At 36.4% G+C, this 21,512-nt stretch overlaps 1 protein-coding gene across 1 annotated transcript in view; it reads right to left on the minus strand.

The window, feature by feature from the left end:
• The window catches only part of DCDC1 (doublecortin domain containing 1), a 468,564-nt gene that overhangs the window by 89,690 nt on the left and 357,362 nt on the right, over window positions 1–21,512 (minus strand). The window contains exon 21 of the mRNA XM_027579679.2: window positions 2,318–2,441. Coding sequence (XP_027435480.2) covers window positions 2,318–2,441 — 124 coding nt within the window. The remainder of the gene's footprint in view (window positions 1–2,317; window positions 2,442–21,512) is intronic.

Genomic DNA, 21,512 nt, shown 5'->3' on the forward strand with positions numbered 1-21,512 from the left:
AACAAGAAAGAGGAAAAAATGGGGCTAAATTTAAATAAATATTTGCTACCTATAACGATTTAATATTTTGTGGAAGTTTTTAAAAAAGATAAAATTCTTAATATCTTGAGGAACCTCCATGCTGTTTTCCAGAGTGGCTTTACCAGCTTGCATTCCCACCAACAGTGTAAAAGAGTTCACTTTCTCACATCCTTGCGAACATCTGTTGTTTCCTGTCTTGTTAATTTTTGCCATTCTAACTGGTGTAAGGAGGTATCTCATTGGGGTTTTGATTTGTATTTCCCTGATGGCTAGTGATGTTGAACACTTTTTCATGTGTCTGTTAGCCATCTGTATGTCTTCTTTGAAGAAGTGTCTGTTCATGTCTTCTGCCCATTTTTTGACTGGATTATTTATTTTTTGGGTGTTGAGTTTGAGAAGTTCTTTATAGATGGGATACCAACCCTTTATCTGTAATGTCATTTGCAAATATCTTCTCCCATTCTGTTGATTGCCTCTTAGTTTTGTTGACTATTTCCTTTGCTGTGCAGAAGCTTTTTATCTTGATGAAGTCCCAAAAGTTCATTTTTGTTTTGTTTCCCTTGCCTTTGGAGACGTGTCTTGAAAGAGATCGCTGTGGCCAATGTCAAAGAGGTTACTGCCTATGTTCTCCTTTAGGATTCTGATGGATTCCTGTCTCACATTTAGGTCTTTCATTCATTTTGAGTTTATCTTTGTGTATGGTGTAAGAGAATCGTCCAGTTTTATTTTTCTGCATGTGGCTGTCCAATTTTCCCAGCACCATTTATCGAAGAGACTCTCTTTTTCTTCATTGGATATTCTTTCCTGCTTTTTGAAGATTAGTTGACCATAGAGTTGAGGGTCCATTTCTAGGGTCTCTATTCTGTTCCACTGATCTATGTGTCTGTTTTTGTGTTGAGATGCCTTTCAACAGACAAATGGATAAAGAAGATGTGGCTCATATATACAATGAAATAATACTCAGTCATCAGAAAGGATGAATACCCATCATTTGCATCGACATGCATGGAACTGGAGGGGATTATGCTAAGTGAAATAAGTCAAGCAGAGAAAGACAATTACCATATGGTTTCACTCATATGTGGAATAAAAGCAATAGTGCAGAGGAGCATAGGGAAAGGGAGGGAAAACTGAATGGGAAAAAATCAGAGAGGGAGACAGACCATGAGAGACTCTGGACTCCAGGAAACAAACTGAGGGTTACAGAAGGGAAGGGGGTGGGGGAATGGGGTAGCCGAGTGATGGGTATTAAGGAGGGCACGTGTGGCGATGAGTACTGGGTGTTATACGCAAACAATGAATCATGGATCACTACATCAAAAACTAATGATGTAATGTATGGTGATTAACATAACATAATAAAATAAGAAAAAACTAATGATGTACTATATGCTGGCTAATTGAACATGATAATAAAAATAAATAAATAAATATAAAAAGATAATATTCGTGAAAATAATAGCACATGTTACAAATTATGTGATTGAAGTTAAGGTTTTCTAATGTTCTTGATTATTTGGGAGAAGAGTAAATACATTTGTTAACTTTAGATTTTGATCATTTACATATGCAAGCTGAAACATTCTGAGTAATAACAAAAAAGAATGGAAATGGAGTGTACAATTTCCAAACTAGTAGAGAGGAAATGTAATGAGAAAAAAATCAACCTAAAAGAACATAAGAATGGAGAAAAAATGAAACACAGGAAAGGCAGGACAAATAGAAAGCGAATAATAATCCAAATATATTTGTTATGGCAATAAATAGACAAGACCAAATCCTTTAGTTTAGAGACAAAGTTTGTCAGATAATTGTTCTTATATTAACTATATGCTGATTATTAGAGACCCTCCTAATGAAGAATATAAAAATATAATAAGTAAAATGATGGAAAGAAGATATATTAAGCAAATAACAATAATAATAATAATTAGCTGGGCTATTTCTATTAATTTTGCATAATTGAGATTTTTTCCTAGAACTCGAAGAGTCTCTACATAATGATAAATGTTTCAATTCACTAGGGAAAAGTATTTCTAAATATGTATGTGTCCCAGAACTAAATTTCAAAATACATAAAGTAAAATTTGACAGACTACAAGAAGAAATAAGTTCATTTTCATAATGAAAGACTTAAACACATCTTTCTAATGAATTGGTACAAAAGCAGAATTAATTGATCTCTTGAACCTAACAACTGTAATTTAAAAGATTCATGGAAATTTTCAGAAAATTGAGCACATACCAAGCCTAAAAGGAAATCTCAACAACCACCTCTTATACTAAAAGATACAACCTCATTAAGTTGTCCACTGGGAAGAACTGGCCACATGTAGGTAAGCTTGTTCCAGAGAGGATTTTCAACTCTGGAATGTTTCCACTGGCCTGGCTTATTAGTCCCTTCATGTTTTATGGCCCACCTAAAACAAAATAAGAGACAAAAAGGAATTTAGTAAGATTAAATATCACTTCAAAATATTTTTAAAAATCAGGGAAAAATTGGCAATGTCATAACTGACACTGGAATTTGAGGCAAAACTCAAAGTGAACAATCATTTTATAATAACAATGACATAAATAACAATACTAACAGAAAAAATCAAACAAAACTTTTTAGACATTCAAAGAGAAACTGACATAAACACAATTATTGTGAAAGACATCATTATAAGACCAATAGATTATAACCACCAAGCAAATTTTTCTAGGGTAGCAAATAAGAATATGAAATATCTGACTGGTACAACTAATAAATGTAAGTATGCTCATTTATTTATATACATTGTAGCCTACTAACAGAAAATACGTTTCTCAACAATTCTTTGAACATTAGTATTTGCCACATACTAACAACGTAAAACCCCAATAATATAACTTAAAAAACACATTCTTGGGTGCCAGCGTGGCTCAGTCAGTTAAACATCTGCTTTTGGCTCAGGATCAAGTCCAGAGTGGCGCTCCCTGCTCATCAGGGAGCCTGCTTTTCCCTCTCCCCCACTGCTAGTGCTCACTTTCTCGCTCTCTCTCTCTCTCTCTCTCTCTCAAATAAATAAATAAATAAAATCTTTAAAACAAACAAAACACATTCTCTCTCCCCAAATATTATTATATCATACAAAGAAAAAATAGTATGATCAATAGCTGTTTAGAAAGCAATGAAAATAATCATGAAAACATATAATCTAGAATTATATTCAAAGGTAAATTCATAATGTTAAGTGCTTTTTTAAAAAACAGCCAAATTGAGAAGGAGAACTAATAAACATTCAAGTCAATTATTTTAAAGTATATATAAAATTGTCCCATGGAAAATAGATGAAAGGAAATAATATTCAAATAGAAATAAATAAATTAGAAAATAGAACATCAGTAGAATGGTTCAAAGAAATGTTTTTGAAATAAAAATAAAATAGCAAATCTCTTGCAAGTAAATCTAGATTAATATAATACAAACCAAACGGAAAATTGAGCTAAATATTTGGCATAGAAAAGATTGAAAGAGTGTATTATGCACGTGTAAGTTAATAAATGCAAAAATTCTAATGAAATAAATGATTTTTCTTAAACCTCGTAGATTTGAAACAGAAAATAAAGAACATGCCCTTGCTCACATAACTTCACAGGTCATAGACCAGATCATTTTCATGCTATATAAAATATTTTAGACCATAACTACATAGAAAACTAGTTAATTCATTCCATAAAGGAGAGATAAGCTTCATAATAAAGTCTATCACTGGTAATTTAAGAAGACAGTAATTTTACTTAAAATTAAGATATAAAATTCCTTAATCAATATTAGCCAATAAAATTTAACATTATGGCAAGAGAATAATCACTATATACAGTAAGTCATACTGAGCCTAGAGAGGAAATGATGGGCATTTATCAATATAATAAATCACTGATTAATGAGGGAGAATACAAGAAGCAAACCATCACTTATAATTTTCGAGCATATGTGATGGTCACTGGAGCCTAAAAGTTTTCTGAAATAGCCCAGCCCCAATCAGAACCATCTGCAATACTCAATCTCCCATAAGCTTGATGGAAATTCTTGGGGCCTGGGCAGCAAGGGGTGGGGTGGCTGGAAAGACTTGTTCCCTACCAACATGGAACCAGGTGGAATCAAGTTGAGGGCTCTTATAAACCAGGGCATATAGCTCCTGTGTTACATTTCTCTTCTCTCAATGAAATCATGTTTTAGTTTCCCACAATGCCTCCCAGAGTGTTAGCTACATACTTTAAATACCCAACCACCTGAAATGAAGTCTAAGGAGAAATGGAAAGTTCATTCTTTCAGACAACATATTTGAACCATGGGAAAATGAATCAACCTCAGAAAGTGGTAAGCTCCTGCTGTTGCTGGTGAAATGACAGGAATACACACAATTGGTTCACAACAATTTTTATGTTTCTGAATACCTGGCAATCTCCTAAGGATCTGCTTCTATTGCAAACCTCTCTAGTTGTAGTTTTTTTCATCCACATCTCAAGTTCTCCTGGCCCTGAAGGTGTATGTGGAAGCTCTCTTCCTTGCTCCTCATAACCACTTCCAGACTATTGCTCCTGCATCCTCCTCCAAAGATCTTTGCTTCCAAGCACATATCAGTAGACCAGAGCACCTATTATCCTTCTTTGTTGCATTCATATCAGTTCTTCTATATCTTTCCCTCTCATTTATTGAAGATTTTACCATCCTGGCTTGTTTTAGTTCTCTCCCCCTCTGCTCCTGTAATCATTCAATGTCTTTTAAATATCTAAGTAGACAAACGCCCTGGCCTCTCAGTGCCTCTAATGATCTTAACTCCATCTCATATCAGCTACCCTTCCCGTGGACGCAGACTCAAACTGATCATTACAAATAACTGTACCACTTCTAAAATATCAATTGCAAGAAGCCCACCTTCTCACCATCATCTCCCTTTTCTCTAGTTCACACATTTAAGTAGCCCACTCTAACAATTCTTCACTCTACCAGATGCTCCAAACCATTGTTTCTAACACCTTGTCACACTCCATAACTCCCTGCCAGGTCTACTCTTCCCTCTATACTTAGCCAGGATTCATGGTCCAGCATTACAGCCACCCTCTTGTCCTGACTCATTTCCCTACTCTACCTTCTTTGTAGTCAATTTAAAAAAAAATAGAAATCAACCCCAATCCAATTCTTTACCTACTGTTCAACAGTTAAACAGTGGCTAGAGAAAACACATAAGAAACCATTAATGGAATCATAATAAATCAACAGAGAACAAGGAGAGTGGGAGGCAGTGAGGATATATTGCAGATTGTTTTGAGAATTTGAGTAGCTTTGGGTTCCCACAATGATTGGAGGACATTACTGTCATTTCAACTGGTCGGGAATGAAGAATACCAAATGCCCTTCAAAGTACAGGAAAGTCCTGCACAAAGAGTTTGTCCTGCATTCCACAGACTTTCAAATTTCCCTCAAAACACTCATGTTAGGTGGATACATACTTATCTGAGTCCAAAACCAAACTACATTTTATAATAAACAAAGTATTTTTGCATGATTATAATACACACCAAATTTTCTAGGAGTGCAGCACCCTCAAATATCTCAAAGAAGAAAAATTTGATGCTTCATGTGTCATTTACTCTTTTGGAAAAATCCTATCACTAATGACACTACCATTCATGGTTTTTGAGTCATGAGTATAACACAACTGTATAATTTGGCATTTGTAGTTCACACATTTAGCTGGTATTACATATAGGAATAAGAATCTGCAAACTTAATCATATTGTCCAGTATAGCTGTGCTGAAAATTTATACTGAAATGTATATTACTTTTATTTTTAAATTATTTTTCTTTTACTACCATTATTATTACTAGACAGTCATTTGTTTAGAAATTATATTGGTGTATAGGTTATCTTAACTATGAATTTGATTTTAGGATAGTAAAGGATCATTACAAAATATTTGTTATACAAAGGGAGCATCAGATATGATACTGCTGACAACCACTATTTTTAAATGTACTACCACAAACCTCAAGTGGGTCGTTAGGACTTCTGGGCCATCTCACTGCCTTCCTCCAGCCCACTGATTCCAGGCCTCTGAGAAACACACCATTTCCTTCTCATTAAACCTCCCATACCCTGCCATCCATTGCTCAGTGCTGCTGGAGATCTTATTTCACTGAGAAAACAGAAGTGTTCAAAAGAGACCTTCCCTTTCCTCCCGTCAGCAAATCTTCTGGACTCCTCCTTCTAGACCCCTACACTTTACCTGTCTTCCTGCTACAGTGGAGCAGTCTGTGCTCCAGTCTAAGGCCAAAACTTCTGCTTGTGGCCTAAACCCTTATTCTCTCTCATGTAGGACTTTGTTTCTGCACTGCACTATTAATCTTCCTGTCCTCAGAGTCATTCCATCCGCGTAATATCTAACAGTCAGACATCTTTAAAAAAAGAAAAAAAAAAGAACTTTCTCTACACCCCACATCCACCTCCAGTTATTGCCTTATTTCTTTGTATTACTTTATAGAAATGCCTTAAAAGATTCATCTCCTCTTTTCTCCTTTTCTCTTAGACCAATTCCAACTGGATTTTCACCTCTGAAACTCCATTAAAACTGCCCCATCAGGATTTTCACATTACCAAAGTTAAAACTCATTTCTTAAGATATACCTGAACAGCAATGTCTAACAAAAGATCATTCTTTCCTTAAATACTTTCTTCACTTGACTTGACTTCCCTTGACTTCCATGAAATCACATTCTCTTGGTTTTCTTCCATATTAGTAGCCAAAATTGTTACTCTCCTCTTGCTTGCCAGAGGGTGGGAAATAAATCCCATAAAAATCTAGGGCTTGCTACATCAATGTAGTTTTTAGTGTCCACTGGTCTGGTATATGTAAGGATATTCCTCTAAAATAAAGGTCAAGTTGTTGCATTTTGTACCTCTTACTGCATCAACAACAAAAGACACAGCACTGATGGATCCTTTTGGGTTTAGAAACAACATGTACCACACTTCAAAAATACTGCTGTGACCCTTTTACCAGAAATCCCAGAAGGCTGTCAATTTCACCAGGTGTTCAGAGCATGACAGGAATCTGAAGCAGTTCCAGGTGGTGGTACAAGCTACCCTGCCTCCTGGATGGTATGACCTGGCAGATCCAATGGCCCTGGAGGTATCTGAAGTGGTGAGGATGCTGTGTTAAGTCTTTGGTGAGCCCCATACTCTTGTTGCAGTATAGACCCTGGCATTCTATAGCAAGATAATACTCTGTAATAGGGAACAACTCTGTTTTTGAAAAATAATCCCTGGTGTATTGAAAAGCTTTTTTTGAGACTGAGAACTGGAGCATTGTATCATCAAGTGACTGAAATCTGAACCACCTGGAATGAACTGAGTGTAGTCATATCCTCCATGTCATAAGGTAAGACAGATGCAATTACATTCTATTGTACAATGGAAGTGGTACATTCAGGATCAGGCTCAAGCCAAGTACAGAAGGCATTAGCCTATTGCAGTGTTTCCTCTCCCTTAATATACACATATGTCCTCGAGAGGATTTCTGTACAGCCATTGGCCAGAAGGATTCAAGCCTGGTTCACAAAGCAGTCAGTATGATATGTTAGTGCTGGTCAGAAGTGGACTACTGCTATACTATAGTCCCACTTGGGTGTGGTTGTGAAGAATAGTGGTGAAAAGAAATTGTCCTATTAGAGTTGTGAGTAGCACACTTGATCATCTACTTTGTAGAAAGGAATAGGTAATCAGAGCATGGATATACATTTATTCATGGGCAGTGATATTAATGATTTGGCCTGTTGTTCAGGAGCTTCAAAAAAGCAAAACTGAAAGATCAAGAATATGGAATTCTGAGAAAAAGGTATGAAGTTGAACCTACATGGAGGATACAAAGCATGCGAATTTTATTTCTCACGTTAATGCCCACGAGAGAGCATCCATCACAGAAGAGGTTCTCAACAACCAAGTGGACAGAATGACCATAGCGCCCATGAAAATGCTTATATATAAGGGAACCGTCTTATAGCAAAAGAGGTATAACAGTGAGCCACAGGATTCACTTGTCTTATATTGTACTTTGTCACTCAAAAGTGGCTTGCCTGATAGAATGGAGAAATGGCCTTAAAGTCTCAACTAAGGTTACAGATTAGGAAACACTTTGCAGGGTTCAGGTGCTATCCTAAAGGATCAGTATGTGCAGTGACTCCAGCAATATGTGTGTTGTGTCCTCAATAGCTAGAATATGTGGGTTCAGAAACCAATGGGTAGAGGGAGGATTGGCCCTTCCTACCATCACTCCTTATGGCCAACTTCAAAATTTGTGCTCCTGTTTCCAAAAGCAGGCTTCTCTGCATTAGAATGCTAATTTTCACTGTGGGAATACTTCTTCCATAAGATATATGTAAGATAAGTCTCCTACTGACCTACAGAAACCAGCATTACCTGGCCACTTTGGGCTCCTCACGCCAGTAGATCAGAAGGTCAATAAAGGAGTTACTCTATTGACTGGAAAACTGATCTTGATTACCATTATGAGTGAAATTTTCTCCTACACAATGGAGGCAAGGAGGAGGCAAAAGTCAAACCCAGGACCTCAGAGGCATCACTTAGTGCTTCTATGCACAGTGAAAAGTGCAAATGGGTAATTGCTGCAGTCAGTCTGATAATGGCAGAGAAATAAAGAGCTGAGACCTCTCAGGGACAAAGTCTTGGATAAAGTAACCCAGACTAAACAAAGTGCTGGACAAGAGTAAGAGAAATCTAGAATGGGTCGAGGAGGAGGGAGTTAATGCCTGTCAATTAGTCTTAAGGTCAGCATGGGGGACGGAGGCTTAATTTGCTAACCCTTTTTAAGTCATTTTAGAAGAATGCAACAGATGACCACATTGAAGTACTGGAAAGTCACTTCCCCCTCTTGAGACAGACTTGAGGGCATCTTGTACTCTTATGACATCTAGATATAATTAGAGGTGAAGTGGATTGGAGTGGAGCAAGAGTTAGACAGAACCAGGCCCAGTTCCTGTGTCTCTTCAAGTTCACTCATCCCTATAAGCTTCCCTTGTTCACATGCTCAGTGGAGATCCTCAGCCACCAGTGTTGTCACTCCATCTTCTACCACCTCCAACTCTCTCATCCACCTCTAGCGAGACGGCCAGGCTTTAGCATAGCCTCCTTAACATCCACTGAATCAGGAGCCAGAGTGGCTCCGTTTCCCAGATCTAACAGGTTTTTTCCACTATTTCAGCATGCAGATAAAACACTGCACCATGGAGCATGGGCTCTGGCTTCCCCAAAGACTACCTGAAAAGGCCCTGGAAAGGTCACTAACATAACCCAGAGGTGAGGGGGTGGTCAATGTGTCCTGGGGTGAACTTTGATTAATGAGGACTCACAGACAAGAAGTCAATAAATAAATCTGTTTCCTTTTCTCACCAAGATACAGTGGTTGTACAAGCCTGGTGGAAGTCATCCCAAGTGAGATTACTTAGGAAACTACGGCCACCTCCCTGATAAAAAGATACTTAGTATCTTTTTTCCTCCTTCCCTGCCACACTCTGCTTTTTCTTCCACTTTGGCTGACCTAGGACTGCACTTCCTAATAAAACCTTAGCATATATAAATGCTGCCCCAGGCCATTGTTTTCCAGGAGACTAGAATGAAAACACCAAGAAGAGGTAGGGAGAGGTCATTTAAATCTCTAGCCAGCCATACACTCAGGTAGGGTAACTTTTCATAAGGGCATGGAGACAGGATTTAATTATCAAGTGTAAGGACTCAAAAATAGAACTTCAACCATATTATACCATATGCTTATAATTTCTAGAAGCTACTAAAAGGATATATGGATAGAAACTTATTTTTCAGTTTCATTCTAAGGTTTTTTAAGAAAGGAAAAACATTCATTCTTCTGGTTGCAGTTCCTTTGTAACTTTAGCCCATCAGTGTCTTTAAAAGGAGCTGGTCAAGTTCAACTTACACTGTTAATAAACATTCACATAGAGTAAAGGCCATTAGACTTCAGAGTTCCAGCACAGTATGAGCTTTTATGTAAAAAGCAATAGACATATTAATATTCTGTTTTATAAATGAAGAGCTGACAAACCCTTAACTGTAATGGCACCAGCAGGCCGAGCTATAATGACTGTGCATGTGCATAACATAAATTAGAACTTTACAGCATTGTTAAGGACTCCAGAATCTTAATTCCTGAAAGCCTACACTAGGTGGAGACAGTGATTCGTGCAATGCTTGCAGGCAGCCTTTCTCTGATCCCTGAAGAATTTATCTCTATTTAGTATTTTCCCTTCTTCTCTTTAGTGTGAAAAAGGGTATTCTTGAGCAATTAGGTGTTTTTAATAGAAACATTATATAAAACAAAATGTCTTAGACTTTGGAAAGACCTACTTGAAAACACACATATACACACCGTACAAGGCCACAAAATAAGGTGTGAAGGCAAGTTTATTTATTTGAAATAATGTCTGTATTAACATTAACAATATAATGCCTTCTCATTAAAGGTAAAATTCTATTTACGATACTTCATGAGAATCTACCCCCAAGGATAGGAGTATGACCAAAGTTAAAATATCCTCGTGGATTTATCTGAGCCTAAAAGATAAAAAATCAGGAGCATTCAACATTTCAGTTGACACATACCTTCTCCTTCAAAAACTAGGTCCAGGATTGATCATATCAATTTCAGTCTGATTAATGGACTCACAGCTCCACCAGAATGTTCTAATCAATTAATCTTATAAAGGCATGGGAAACAAAAACACTTGAGATAATGTTATTGGAGTCCAGTGCCTTTGATGGAACTTCAGCGTGTTGGCAGGCTATGAGAAATTATGCAAGACTGTACCCACTGTGACAGAAAGGTATTATTTTACACTCTTATAAATCAACAGTAAAATAGAAACAAACCTAAATGTGTTGCAGTTGAAGAGCAAACTGTCTTTTTCATATTCTATCAGGACACAATTATATTGTTTCCAAAAATTTAATAAACATAGTAATAAAATATGATATATAATTTGGACCTGATAGAGTAAATTATAAATACCCTGGCAAATGCCAACTCAAATCAACAGTGTCTAACAAACATGCATGTAAAAATAATCAGATTCATACCCCACAACTGTCAGGGAAGCTCTTTAACTCTTTGCTTTGCATGAAGACCTATTTATTTAACTGCTCACTTTTCAGTTTTTAAGGTCATCTAAGCCACAGATTAGACCACTTAGAATTCATCCATAATTAATTTTAAATTGCATGGTTCCTCAGAAACAGCAAATAGCATATTATTCATATAGAATGCTAATATATCTCATACATTGATTTTGATAGAAATCAGTTTGCAAGACTAGCTTTAAGTACCTCATGTCTGAAAAAAAAAGGATAGGAAGAAATGAGTAGATTATAAATAATAATATTAATAACAACAGCAACTACCTATTTGATGGGATTTAATAATACCCCAACAGATTCCCATGGATTTGAACTACTGTGTAGCTTTGCGTGGTTCTAGTCCTCTAGACAGGGAAGAAATCATTTAAAATCAGAACCATATATATGAGCTAATTATTTTAAACACTGTATAATGGTTAAAAGAAATTTGGAGCCATCAAATATAACTCTCTAGTCTTATACCGGTACCACTGCATGAAATATTTTAGGTTACATCTATTTTGCAATTTGCACTGAATATTAAAGGTAAATTTAATAGTCTATATAATAATTATCTTTGAGATTAATTTCAGATAAATGTACCCCATCAGAAACAAGGCACTGAAGACTGGAGCATCATTAATTTACAAGCCAAAATTTACAAAAATCAAGTAAATTTTGCATATCAACATTATTCTACTTTATTCCTGGAATATTTGGTACAAACTAATAGATATAGTTGGAATTTGTTCATCTGCCTTATATATTCTCATTTACCCCATCTCTTCACATTATTTTGATAATTAGCAAAGTACTTAAGACAGAGACTGGATTTTAATGGCAAGTAGGGGCTAAGAAGGAAAACTTTATGATCATGTTTCCATCTTGCATAACTAGGAATGTCTAAGAATGAGAAATTGCTCTAAAAATTACACTGAAAATAATACTATTTTCATAAAAATTTCCATAATTTTATATTATATTCCTCTCAGTTGAAGATCATTAATTAAGTTGAAGACAATTAATTAAGCCCTTTAACACAATCCAAAGTTATTTTTTTAAGATCACTAATGAAATATGATGGAAACCTATCGTACATTAATGGTAATTGCTAGCAATATGTATGTATTGAGTGTAGAAAAATAAATGGATGTACAGATGGATATAAAGCCAAACCTGACATCTCTTGCAACTTTGCTTTTTAAAATAAGTCTTTGACCTGCTCTATTTTGTTTTGCTTTTTCTAGTTGGTTGAGCTTCCTGGTTATTTAGATCCTGGATACATAGAAGTAATCTATATTCAGCACTAAAAACCTATCATTATCTCCCATACTCAGAGAGTTTCACACTTGTGTAAAAGCAAAGCTCTCTTTGCAACTACAGTAAAATCTCTATCAAGTACAAGATTTGTAAACAAATTTAAAAAAATCATTTTTCTTTCAACAATACTTACTTATAGTGGAGCCCTGTGATCTGTGAATTCCTAAAATCTATTTCATTTATCACATATCTGGACCTGATAGGTTAGCTTTGGCATCCCAGCTCTTTGAGACATAAGCTCTCTGAAGTTCTTGTATTGATTTTTGTGCAAATAGGACAAATGAATAACTGTCTATTGAGTGCCTGCTCCTTCTCCCCAGCTCAAAGTTTGGCACTATAGAGAATCCAAAAGAAGTTAGAGGGCATCTGCCCTCAGGAAAGGTGCTGCATTTTAGGAAGAAGCAAAACTTACATATCTGGGGAAGTTTTTGAAAACAATACAGCATTTAATTTTAAAAATGGCACTCCCAATAGAAGTTACGACAGTTACAACTAATGGAAAGAAAATACAATGAAATTTATATTATGGAAAGAAACTGTTGGGGGGAAGGCAATCCTTAAAGGATGCTTGAATTTTATTTTTTTAAAGATTTATTTATTTATTTGAGAGAGAGAGAGAAAGAGTGAGCAAAGGAGGGGCAGAGGGACAGGGAGAGAGAGAATCTCAACCTGACCCGCACTGAGTGTGGAGCCGGATGTGGGGCTCAATCTCACAACCCTGAGATCATGACCTGAGCCAAAACCAAGAGTCAAACACTTAACCGACTGAGCCACCCAGGCTCCCCTTGAATTTTAAATACATGAAACTCTCATGAGTCTGGATTAGTGAAGGAGAAGACAGATGCCATTTCAAAGAATGGAGAAAGAATACAATCTTTTGCTATCATATAATAACTACAAAATATATGATTCTTTGAGTAAAAGCACAGAGTTCTAGCTGGAAGAGAGTGATTTATATGTACAGCCTTTTATTTCCCAGTCCTTGTTATGTCTAGTCAATTTTTTTTGCTTGAAGTATTTCACCATGTAAAGCTCTTGATTGCTTCTATTTATCCATATCAGGAGGGAATAGTTATCCTCTAAATAATTCTCCTTTCCTTCAGTAGTAATCGATTTTTAAATGGCCACCTGGCTACCCAGCTAAAGACAAGATTTGATTGCATTTAAGTGTAGCCATGTAGCAAAGTTCTGGCCAAATAAGCTATAAGTGGATATGCTGTGCACTGTTCATCAGCTCCCTTTCTGTCCTTTCCATCCTTTAATGTCCACCCACTGGTTTATCCAATGGCAATCCAAATTTCTAATTTTTTTAAGAAATGCTCTTACATTCACTGCATGAATGATAGATCTTCAAAAATATTGGCATTAAAATGATGGTCTAAGGGTGCTACAGTATGGGATTCGAGGGAATCATGAGATGGATTTTAGTCATCACTACTTCACTACTCAGGATAAGTCCACAGAGATTACAGTCATGAGGAAGTGAGTGATACCTTTTCATAAGTATTTCCTCTTCAGAAATATTTTTCCTAACAGCTTTTAAGTTCTACAGATTGTCTATTGTGAGTCACATTTTAGTTCTGCATCAAAGAAAGATCCTGAAAAAATGGATGAGAAAAAAGAACCAGTAACTGAGAGGGAAAGAAGAACACAGTCAAGGATACAAATGGAAAAGTCAAGAACAGTTATCCAGAGAAAAGAAATAATGAGATATGAGAGCACTGGAAAAAGAATGAATATCAATAGGAAGCTCAAAAATGTAATCAAATAACAACGATCTTTTGCCTAAAGTTCGTGTTGGGGAACGCCATCCAACACATTTCCACATTTATGCTGTTGGGGCCAGGAATCCAGGAACTGACACATTTCTCTCCCTGAAGAGTTCCAGTTTGGTAAGACCAATGGAATAAGTACCAGAGACAAAAGTAACCGGGGTGATCAATCATGGAGGTTTATACAAGGTACTGCAGGGAACTAACCAGTGAGTCACTGAGTATTCTTGAAGGGGGTGTAGTGTGTAGTAGAGGAGGTCAGTGTGGAGGAAATGGGAAGTCCTGTGTCCCAGTACTCAGAGTCTGGTATAGGACATACACTGCCCACATACTAATGAATGAATGAGCTAACCTGGACTATATTTAAAAATCTAGCTAGTGAATTCTAGGTTCCCAATTCTCCATATGTTTATACTCAAAATTCTTGAATTCTTAAATCTAAAGTGAGAGAATATAAATATTCCAAGATTTCCCTTATGTATAAGTAGAGTAAGAGAGAACTTGCACAATATGATTCAGCAGATAACAGAATAGCCCCCTACTCAAAACTATTTCCAAAATTAATCCTGAAATTCCATCATTACCATACAACTTCTTTATGCTCAAATGAGTATTTAGTTGTTTGGCCAAGACCATTGTAAGATTTGCAAAACAAAAGGTCAGTACATTATAATTTGTGGTAGGCTGAATAAAGATATCCATGTCCTAATCCCTGAAATATGTACATGCTACTTTATATGGCAAAAACAGACATTGCAGATATGATTCAGTTACGGATCTTGAGATGGAGAGATTATCCTGAATTATCTGAGTGGGCCCTGAATGTAATCACCAGTGTTTTTATAAGAGAAGACAGAGACATGGAGCACTGGGTCTTATACACAAACAGTGAATCATGGAACACTACATCAAAAACTAATGATGTAATGTATGGTGATTAACATAATAATTAAAAAAAAGAGAGAGAAGACAAAGAAAGATTTGGCCCTATGGAAGAGGAGAAAACAACATAACCATGGAAGAAGGAGAGATTAGATTGATAAGGCCACAAACCAAGGAATGTCAGCAGCTACCAGGGCAAAAAATGGATTTTTCCCTTAGAGCCTGCAGAGGTACTATGGCCCTGCTAACACCCTGATTTCAGCATAGTGATACTAATTTGGGACTTCTGGCTTCCAGATTTGTGAGGAAAAATGTTGTTTTAACCCAAGTTTGTGATAATTGGTTACAGCAAGCATAGGAAATTCATACATAATCTTCAGAATAAGTTACAAAGATCAACACTAATTGTTCCTGTGTTTTAGAATAAGTTTGTGAGTATAAAAATAGAGGAGATTTTATAATTTATATTTGTACATTCCTCTCCTACTTATTTTTTTTACCATAGACTTTTTAAGGGTGGTTTTCATTCATTTCTTTTATTAAAAAGTTGTAAATTGTAATCAGACTACATATAAAATTTTTTGTCCTGCATTTTTTTAAAACTAATTTATAACATTTACATTATGTTTTTCATTATCATGTTTTTCATACGTATCATTCTTAGCAATTGCACAAATGTTCATCAAAAATATACCTTAATTTATTAACCAATTCCTTATTAGTAAGTTTTTAGGTTGTTTGTGATTTTTGCAATTATATGAAACACTTAAATGGATGTATCTGTTCATAAAGCTTATTCTCCCTCAATATTTAGCATTACTTCCTTTTATAAGACATTTAGAAATATAATTGCTAAGTCAAAGAACATCAACATTTTTAAAATTCTTGATGCATATTGCCATATTGTTTTCTAAAGGAGTGGCGCCAACTGGAATTCTCTTTTGTAAAATCAGTCATTAAGCCAATATCTAAGGTTTGGGCCATAGTGTTTAAAATTACTTACCCCTGGGGCACCTGGCTGGCTCAGCTGGAAGAGCATGAGACTCTTGATCTTGGGGTTGTGAGCTCTAGCCTCATGTTGGGTGTAGAGATTACTTAAATAAATAAACAAACTTTATAAAGTAAAATTACTTAACTCTGATTCAGGAGGTGACCAAAATAAAAAGAAGTTCTCTAATAGTTATATAGGCATCCACACCAATTTTAGGTGATCTACCTGCTCTGGCATGGATCTAAAAACTTAGTGTGACCTTCTCAGAACTGTCTGGATTCGGTGCTTCTGCACATTGGACCTTTTAACGAGATTCACTTAAGATATAACAACTATTTGTTTAATTTTCTATTCACTTCCTAAGCTGCAAGGTTTGTGAGGACAAAGATTCTGACCACCTTGCACATGGCTGTATCCCCCAAATCTGGCACAGTATCTCAAAATGGGAGACAATAATATTTCTTATAAGAATAGAGGAGCACAAGTTAGAGGGGACAGTTATCTAGCTCAGAGTTCAAAGGCTCTAAAATTAGAGTTCCCATCTCTATACTTGAAGGTAATCCACTCCTTATGATCTTTTAAAAATATAAGCATAATCATCAAGCACCTCCATATACTACATATACATAACCTTGTGCTAAATTTTGTGGGGATTTAAAGAGAAGTATAAAGATGTAATGCTTGACCTTCCTATTTGGATGGACAGGATATACATAGTGAAATATGATTCCACAGAGCTATGTTGTCCAGTACAGTAGCCACTAATCACATGTGGCTCCTTAAACATAATTTGAATGAACTAAAATTAAGTAAAATAAAAGATGTATTCATCGGGCATACTAGCCACACTTAAAGTGCTCAATAGCTCAACACTGCATATAGCATGAGAGAAGGTAGTAAGATGTGAGAGGCAGATAGTTTGTCAGAAGTTGAGAGTACAGGGACATCAATGGGGGACAACTAGTTTGAACTGATTCCCATGGGACAGAACAGTTCATGAGTTAAAGAGGAAAAGTAAAAGCTTTTTGTTGGGAATTTAAAGAATGATTTAAGAAGCAAGCAGATCAGGAACCTCTCTGCCCATATAAATGGCCTCAATTGCCTAAATGGGTCTGCGTTTGACCACTATATGACTAAAAAGTTAATCATCTATGAAATGCCTTCATTCAAGACTCCCATTCTCATAACTTATTTTCTAAGTGGCAAATGTTTAAATGCTAAATCCTCAAATAAAATTGTGTTAAAGAATCCCTTTGGCCAATGCTAGATATAAACTTAACTGATGCCCCCTCTCTTTCTAACCCTCTACCCTTTTCTTTCAACTCCATTACTGTGATTGCTGCAAGACTATGGCATGGCCTCTGTTCTGGGATCAGGCTTGTGGGCACCCCGCAAGTCACTGTGGAGAAGCACCTCTTAAGCACTTTAATTCATGTTACTTTCCAAATTAGGCCATAATGAAAATATTAAAATCAGGTAGACATTCATCAGTAGGATTAGCTGACCCACCCAGATATACTCAAATAACTGATGGGAAGTTGCAGAAATGCAAGATTTATGCTACCCTTTAGGCATGATGAAAAACTGCGCTCATGACAAGGGAAGCTTCAGTGCATCTCACCAACTGCTTTTTAATGTTTTCTTTCTCATTACTGTGACCAAGAGTGGATGGGGAACACATTCCCTTTCCAGGCCTTAGGTCCAGATGATTCTTCTCTTGAATCTGAGAGGAACATATTGGCTACTTTATCTAGCCTATCATTTCTCAATGAAGAGAAAAGAGGTCCCATAAGACTTACTCAGCCCATACAAGTCAGAAATCTTAAGAAGAACTCATAGTAAACTCAGATCCCTACAGGTCAGTGAATCACACAACCCACAAGGGGAAAAAAAAAAATCCCTTTAGACATATTAAGCCTTGAATGCCCAGGAAGTAAACTAGTTTGTGCTATAATTTTAACAATTCAGTTCAAATGTGAGGGCCAATAAGTTTGTTAAGTGAACTGTTAAAATCAGGATGTAAGATGGACTTACCTCTGTTCTATCACAGCAAAATTGAGAATTACACTCTGAGAGACAAGAAGCAATAGCAACTTCCCATTGTCTCTGAGCCTCTCTAAAGTGTTTGGTGGAAGGCTGAGCCTCTAAAGGGTCCTTTGTATTTTCCTTCTAATGCAGTGCTTTACACAAAGAAAACTGAACAAACACATGTGAACGGTCCTACATCTGCCATAGCATTATACTATGGGCAGCATAAATTCAGTGTATAAGAAATGGTGTCTATTTCTACTAGACATAAGGATGTTGTCTGTTTTGTTTCAGTGCAATCCAGTGCCTAGAAAAGAATCTGGTACAGAGTTGCACTGAATAAACATTTGTAGAACGCAGCACCAACTGTAGTCTTGGGTAACCAAGGGCTCTGCCCTGGGCCTCACTCCTTCCCTTTTCCTGCTTCGCTCAGTGGGTGAAGAGTCCATGGAGCCGAGAGGAGGTGCCCACCTAGAGCCTCTGTATCTCCTCCCCACTTCTAGCCCATTCTCTGAGACCTCAGGGTTCCCTGGCCAAAAAGCCCCGAAACTGCTTCCAGGGATAGGAACAACCTCCTTCCTTGTTCTATCTTGAGAACAGATCATTGCTGGTGTGCAGTGACTAGTACTGAAATTGCCCCAAAGGAGCTCTGTCTGGGTGGGGACAAAGAATAGACATGTGCCTTTATCCCAATCCTGCACATTTTAGAGGAGGCTTGGTTGAACAAGTGAATGGATGCATGCATGGATAAATGAATGCAAGCAATGCCCTTACATGAGCCACTAAAATATACCAGGGAAAGAGAATAGAATGGGGTACATGGGCTTTCCCAATATTCTGAAAATGGCTAACTCTGTCAAGTTGGACAAGCACCTCTTTAATTGCTTTTAATAATCCATATCAACAGTAACAACATTGTCCAGAAAAATGGTGAATGTTCATGAGATACCTTGAATTTGCCAAAGAAAGCTGTTCTTTAACTTTTAGTCTGAAAATGACATAAAATGTAGATTTTAAAAATAAAGTCCTTACTGAGATGAAATTTTAAGATGTGTCACTTAAAATCAAAATAGATTCAAGCTTTAAATATAAGAAGAAAATTATAAATTCACAAAAATAAAGCATTTTCTCTTGTCAAGGCTCCACCTGGCACCAGACCGGACACCTAGAGGTGCACACCAGGCATTTGTCAGCAGGTCTGAGTGGATGAGAACAAGCATTTTGATGCCAGACCCCTGGAATTAAATCTTGGCTTCACCTCGGACTGGTGACCTTGGGCATGTCACTCAGGATAACACAATTCCTACTTCAGGGAGTTGTTACAAAAATTAAACACATTGTTATTTATAAAAGAATAGAACAGTGTCTGGCTCTGAGCACTCTGGAAGGGCTGGATTCCAGTGTTAAATGTTACATTACTATTCAATGACATTAAATGATGTGTGGTCCATACTGCTAGTTATTCTTACTATGTACCAAATTATATTCAATCTCAAAAAAAGACATGGTCTCCAAGTGTTGGTCGATTTAAATCTCTTGTTCTCTAAGTGATCTAGGAAGCAACTCTGGTAATAACAGTAGATTTCAACCATCTCAAAATATTTTTAGTGTGTTGCCACAGTTGACTTTGGTTAATGTAACATTAATTCAATGGGAGTTTTGTAAGTCAGCAGGTGGAAAGGCTGTGTTTTAACTTTGCTTTTCCCTGGCTAATGAAGATGTGTTCAACGTTTCAATCATTTAAGATCTATGCTAAAGTTATAGAATAATAAGAAGGAACCTAAGCTCCATCTGTACTAGAATGATGCATGCAAACCACACACTGAGAACCCCAAAGCGGCTGGAACATAGAAACCAAGGAGAGCTACGCAGGGACAGAGATAAATGGATCTTAGAAACTGTAAAGATAATGACATTTACGCCTTTCACCCTCCTTTTAGAGTGAAAATGACATCACTCAGAGTTGTTTTTATTTAAGAAAATTTTGGATTTTATTATTTTCCCTAAAATAGCTAAACATGAATTCTTGATCTTGAATAGTCACATAAATTACATGTATGAAAACACATGCATGTTAATGACACATTAACGGCAGTCCAGAGGATTTTCTATTTGGGGGGGTCTCACAGTTTTTGACTACTTTCCTCAGTATTGCTGTTGCTTTTCTTAAAGCATCTTTTGTTAAGAAGACACTTTACAACTTCTTCAACAGTGTGTTAAAGTTACACACCACTGAGCAAAAACCTTCAAATTCTAACATTACAATTTTAATAGGATATGTGAATATATTATCAGAAATGTCAGCAACACAATGAAATTAAGTTAATATACAATATCCACTAAACTTCATAACATTGCCTCCTTTTCACACAAATCAAACTGATTTGAAAGATAAGCAGTTGTTTGAAAATTAATAGCAACATTCTTTTGTTTCATTTTATGCAGCTTTAAAGACCAAAGGAGCCTTAGGAATTAATTGCAGGCTTCTAATAAACACAATGATGTAATGACGTATTTAACATTACTGTTTTTTGTTTGATTCCAAATAAATTGTAGATTTTTTCTGGTGTGATACTAAAACAATTACCATTTTGCAAAAAGGATAATTAATCTGCAATTTTTTCACATTAGATCATATATCTCTAAAGAGTGCCCACAGATTTGATAGTCTTCAGCTGCTGTGTATTTATTTTTCATTTTTTTCTACTGATGTACCGCCCCATCAGTGCTGACATTTAAATGAGTGAGTATTCAACACAAATGTGATCATTTGTACAGCATCCAATGCGGCCCCATACTGAGATGATTGCTTCTGGGAGCCATCCATGGGTTCTCAAATAGGGGGGAAAAGCCAGGAAAAATTTTATCAATTTACATTTTTCTGTGATTAATTTTTATGCAAATAAGGGCCCGACCGAGCTCCCATCTCACCTGAATCATCCGGATCATCAAAGACAAATTGAGCATCACTTATTTAAAAAATAGGCTTTAAACTACTCTACAGCTGTGTTGGAAAATGCTAAGAGCGGGGCATGAACTTCTCTAATATAACAGAAATAGATAAGAAAATGCTTTTTATGTGCATTTGGTACACAATACCATAAACATAGAACTTAACAAAATCGCCCCCCCCCCAAAACAATTGCCTTTGCTTTGAATATTCTCCAGTCTTTGTAAACATTCAGCAATGGGAATGACAGTGTATGAAGCAATATTTCCCCAATTTCTGAATGCATAATCAGAAGTGTTTCCCAGTAAGTGAAATATACTGACCATTACATGTCTTTGCCAACATTCTACTGCTTCTGGATGAACGTGTCTAA

This window comes from Zalophus californianus, chromosome 11 (genome assembly GCF_009762305.2).
Source record: "Zalophus californianus isolate mZalCal1 chromosome 11, mZalCal1.pri.v2, whole genome shotgun sequence".
Lineage (NCBI taxonomy): Eukaryota > Metazoa > Chordata > Mammalia > Carnivora > Otariidae > Zalophus > Zalophus californianus.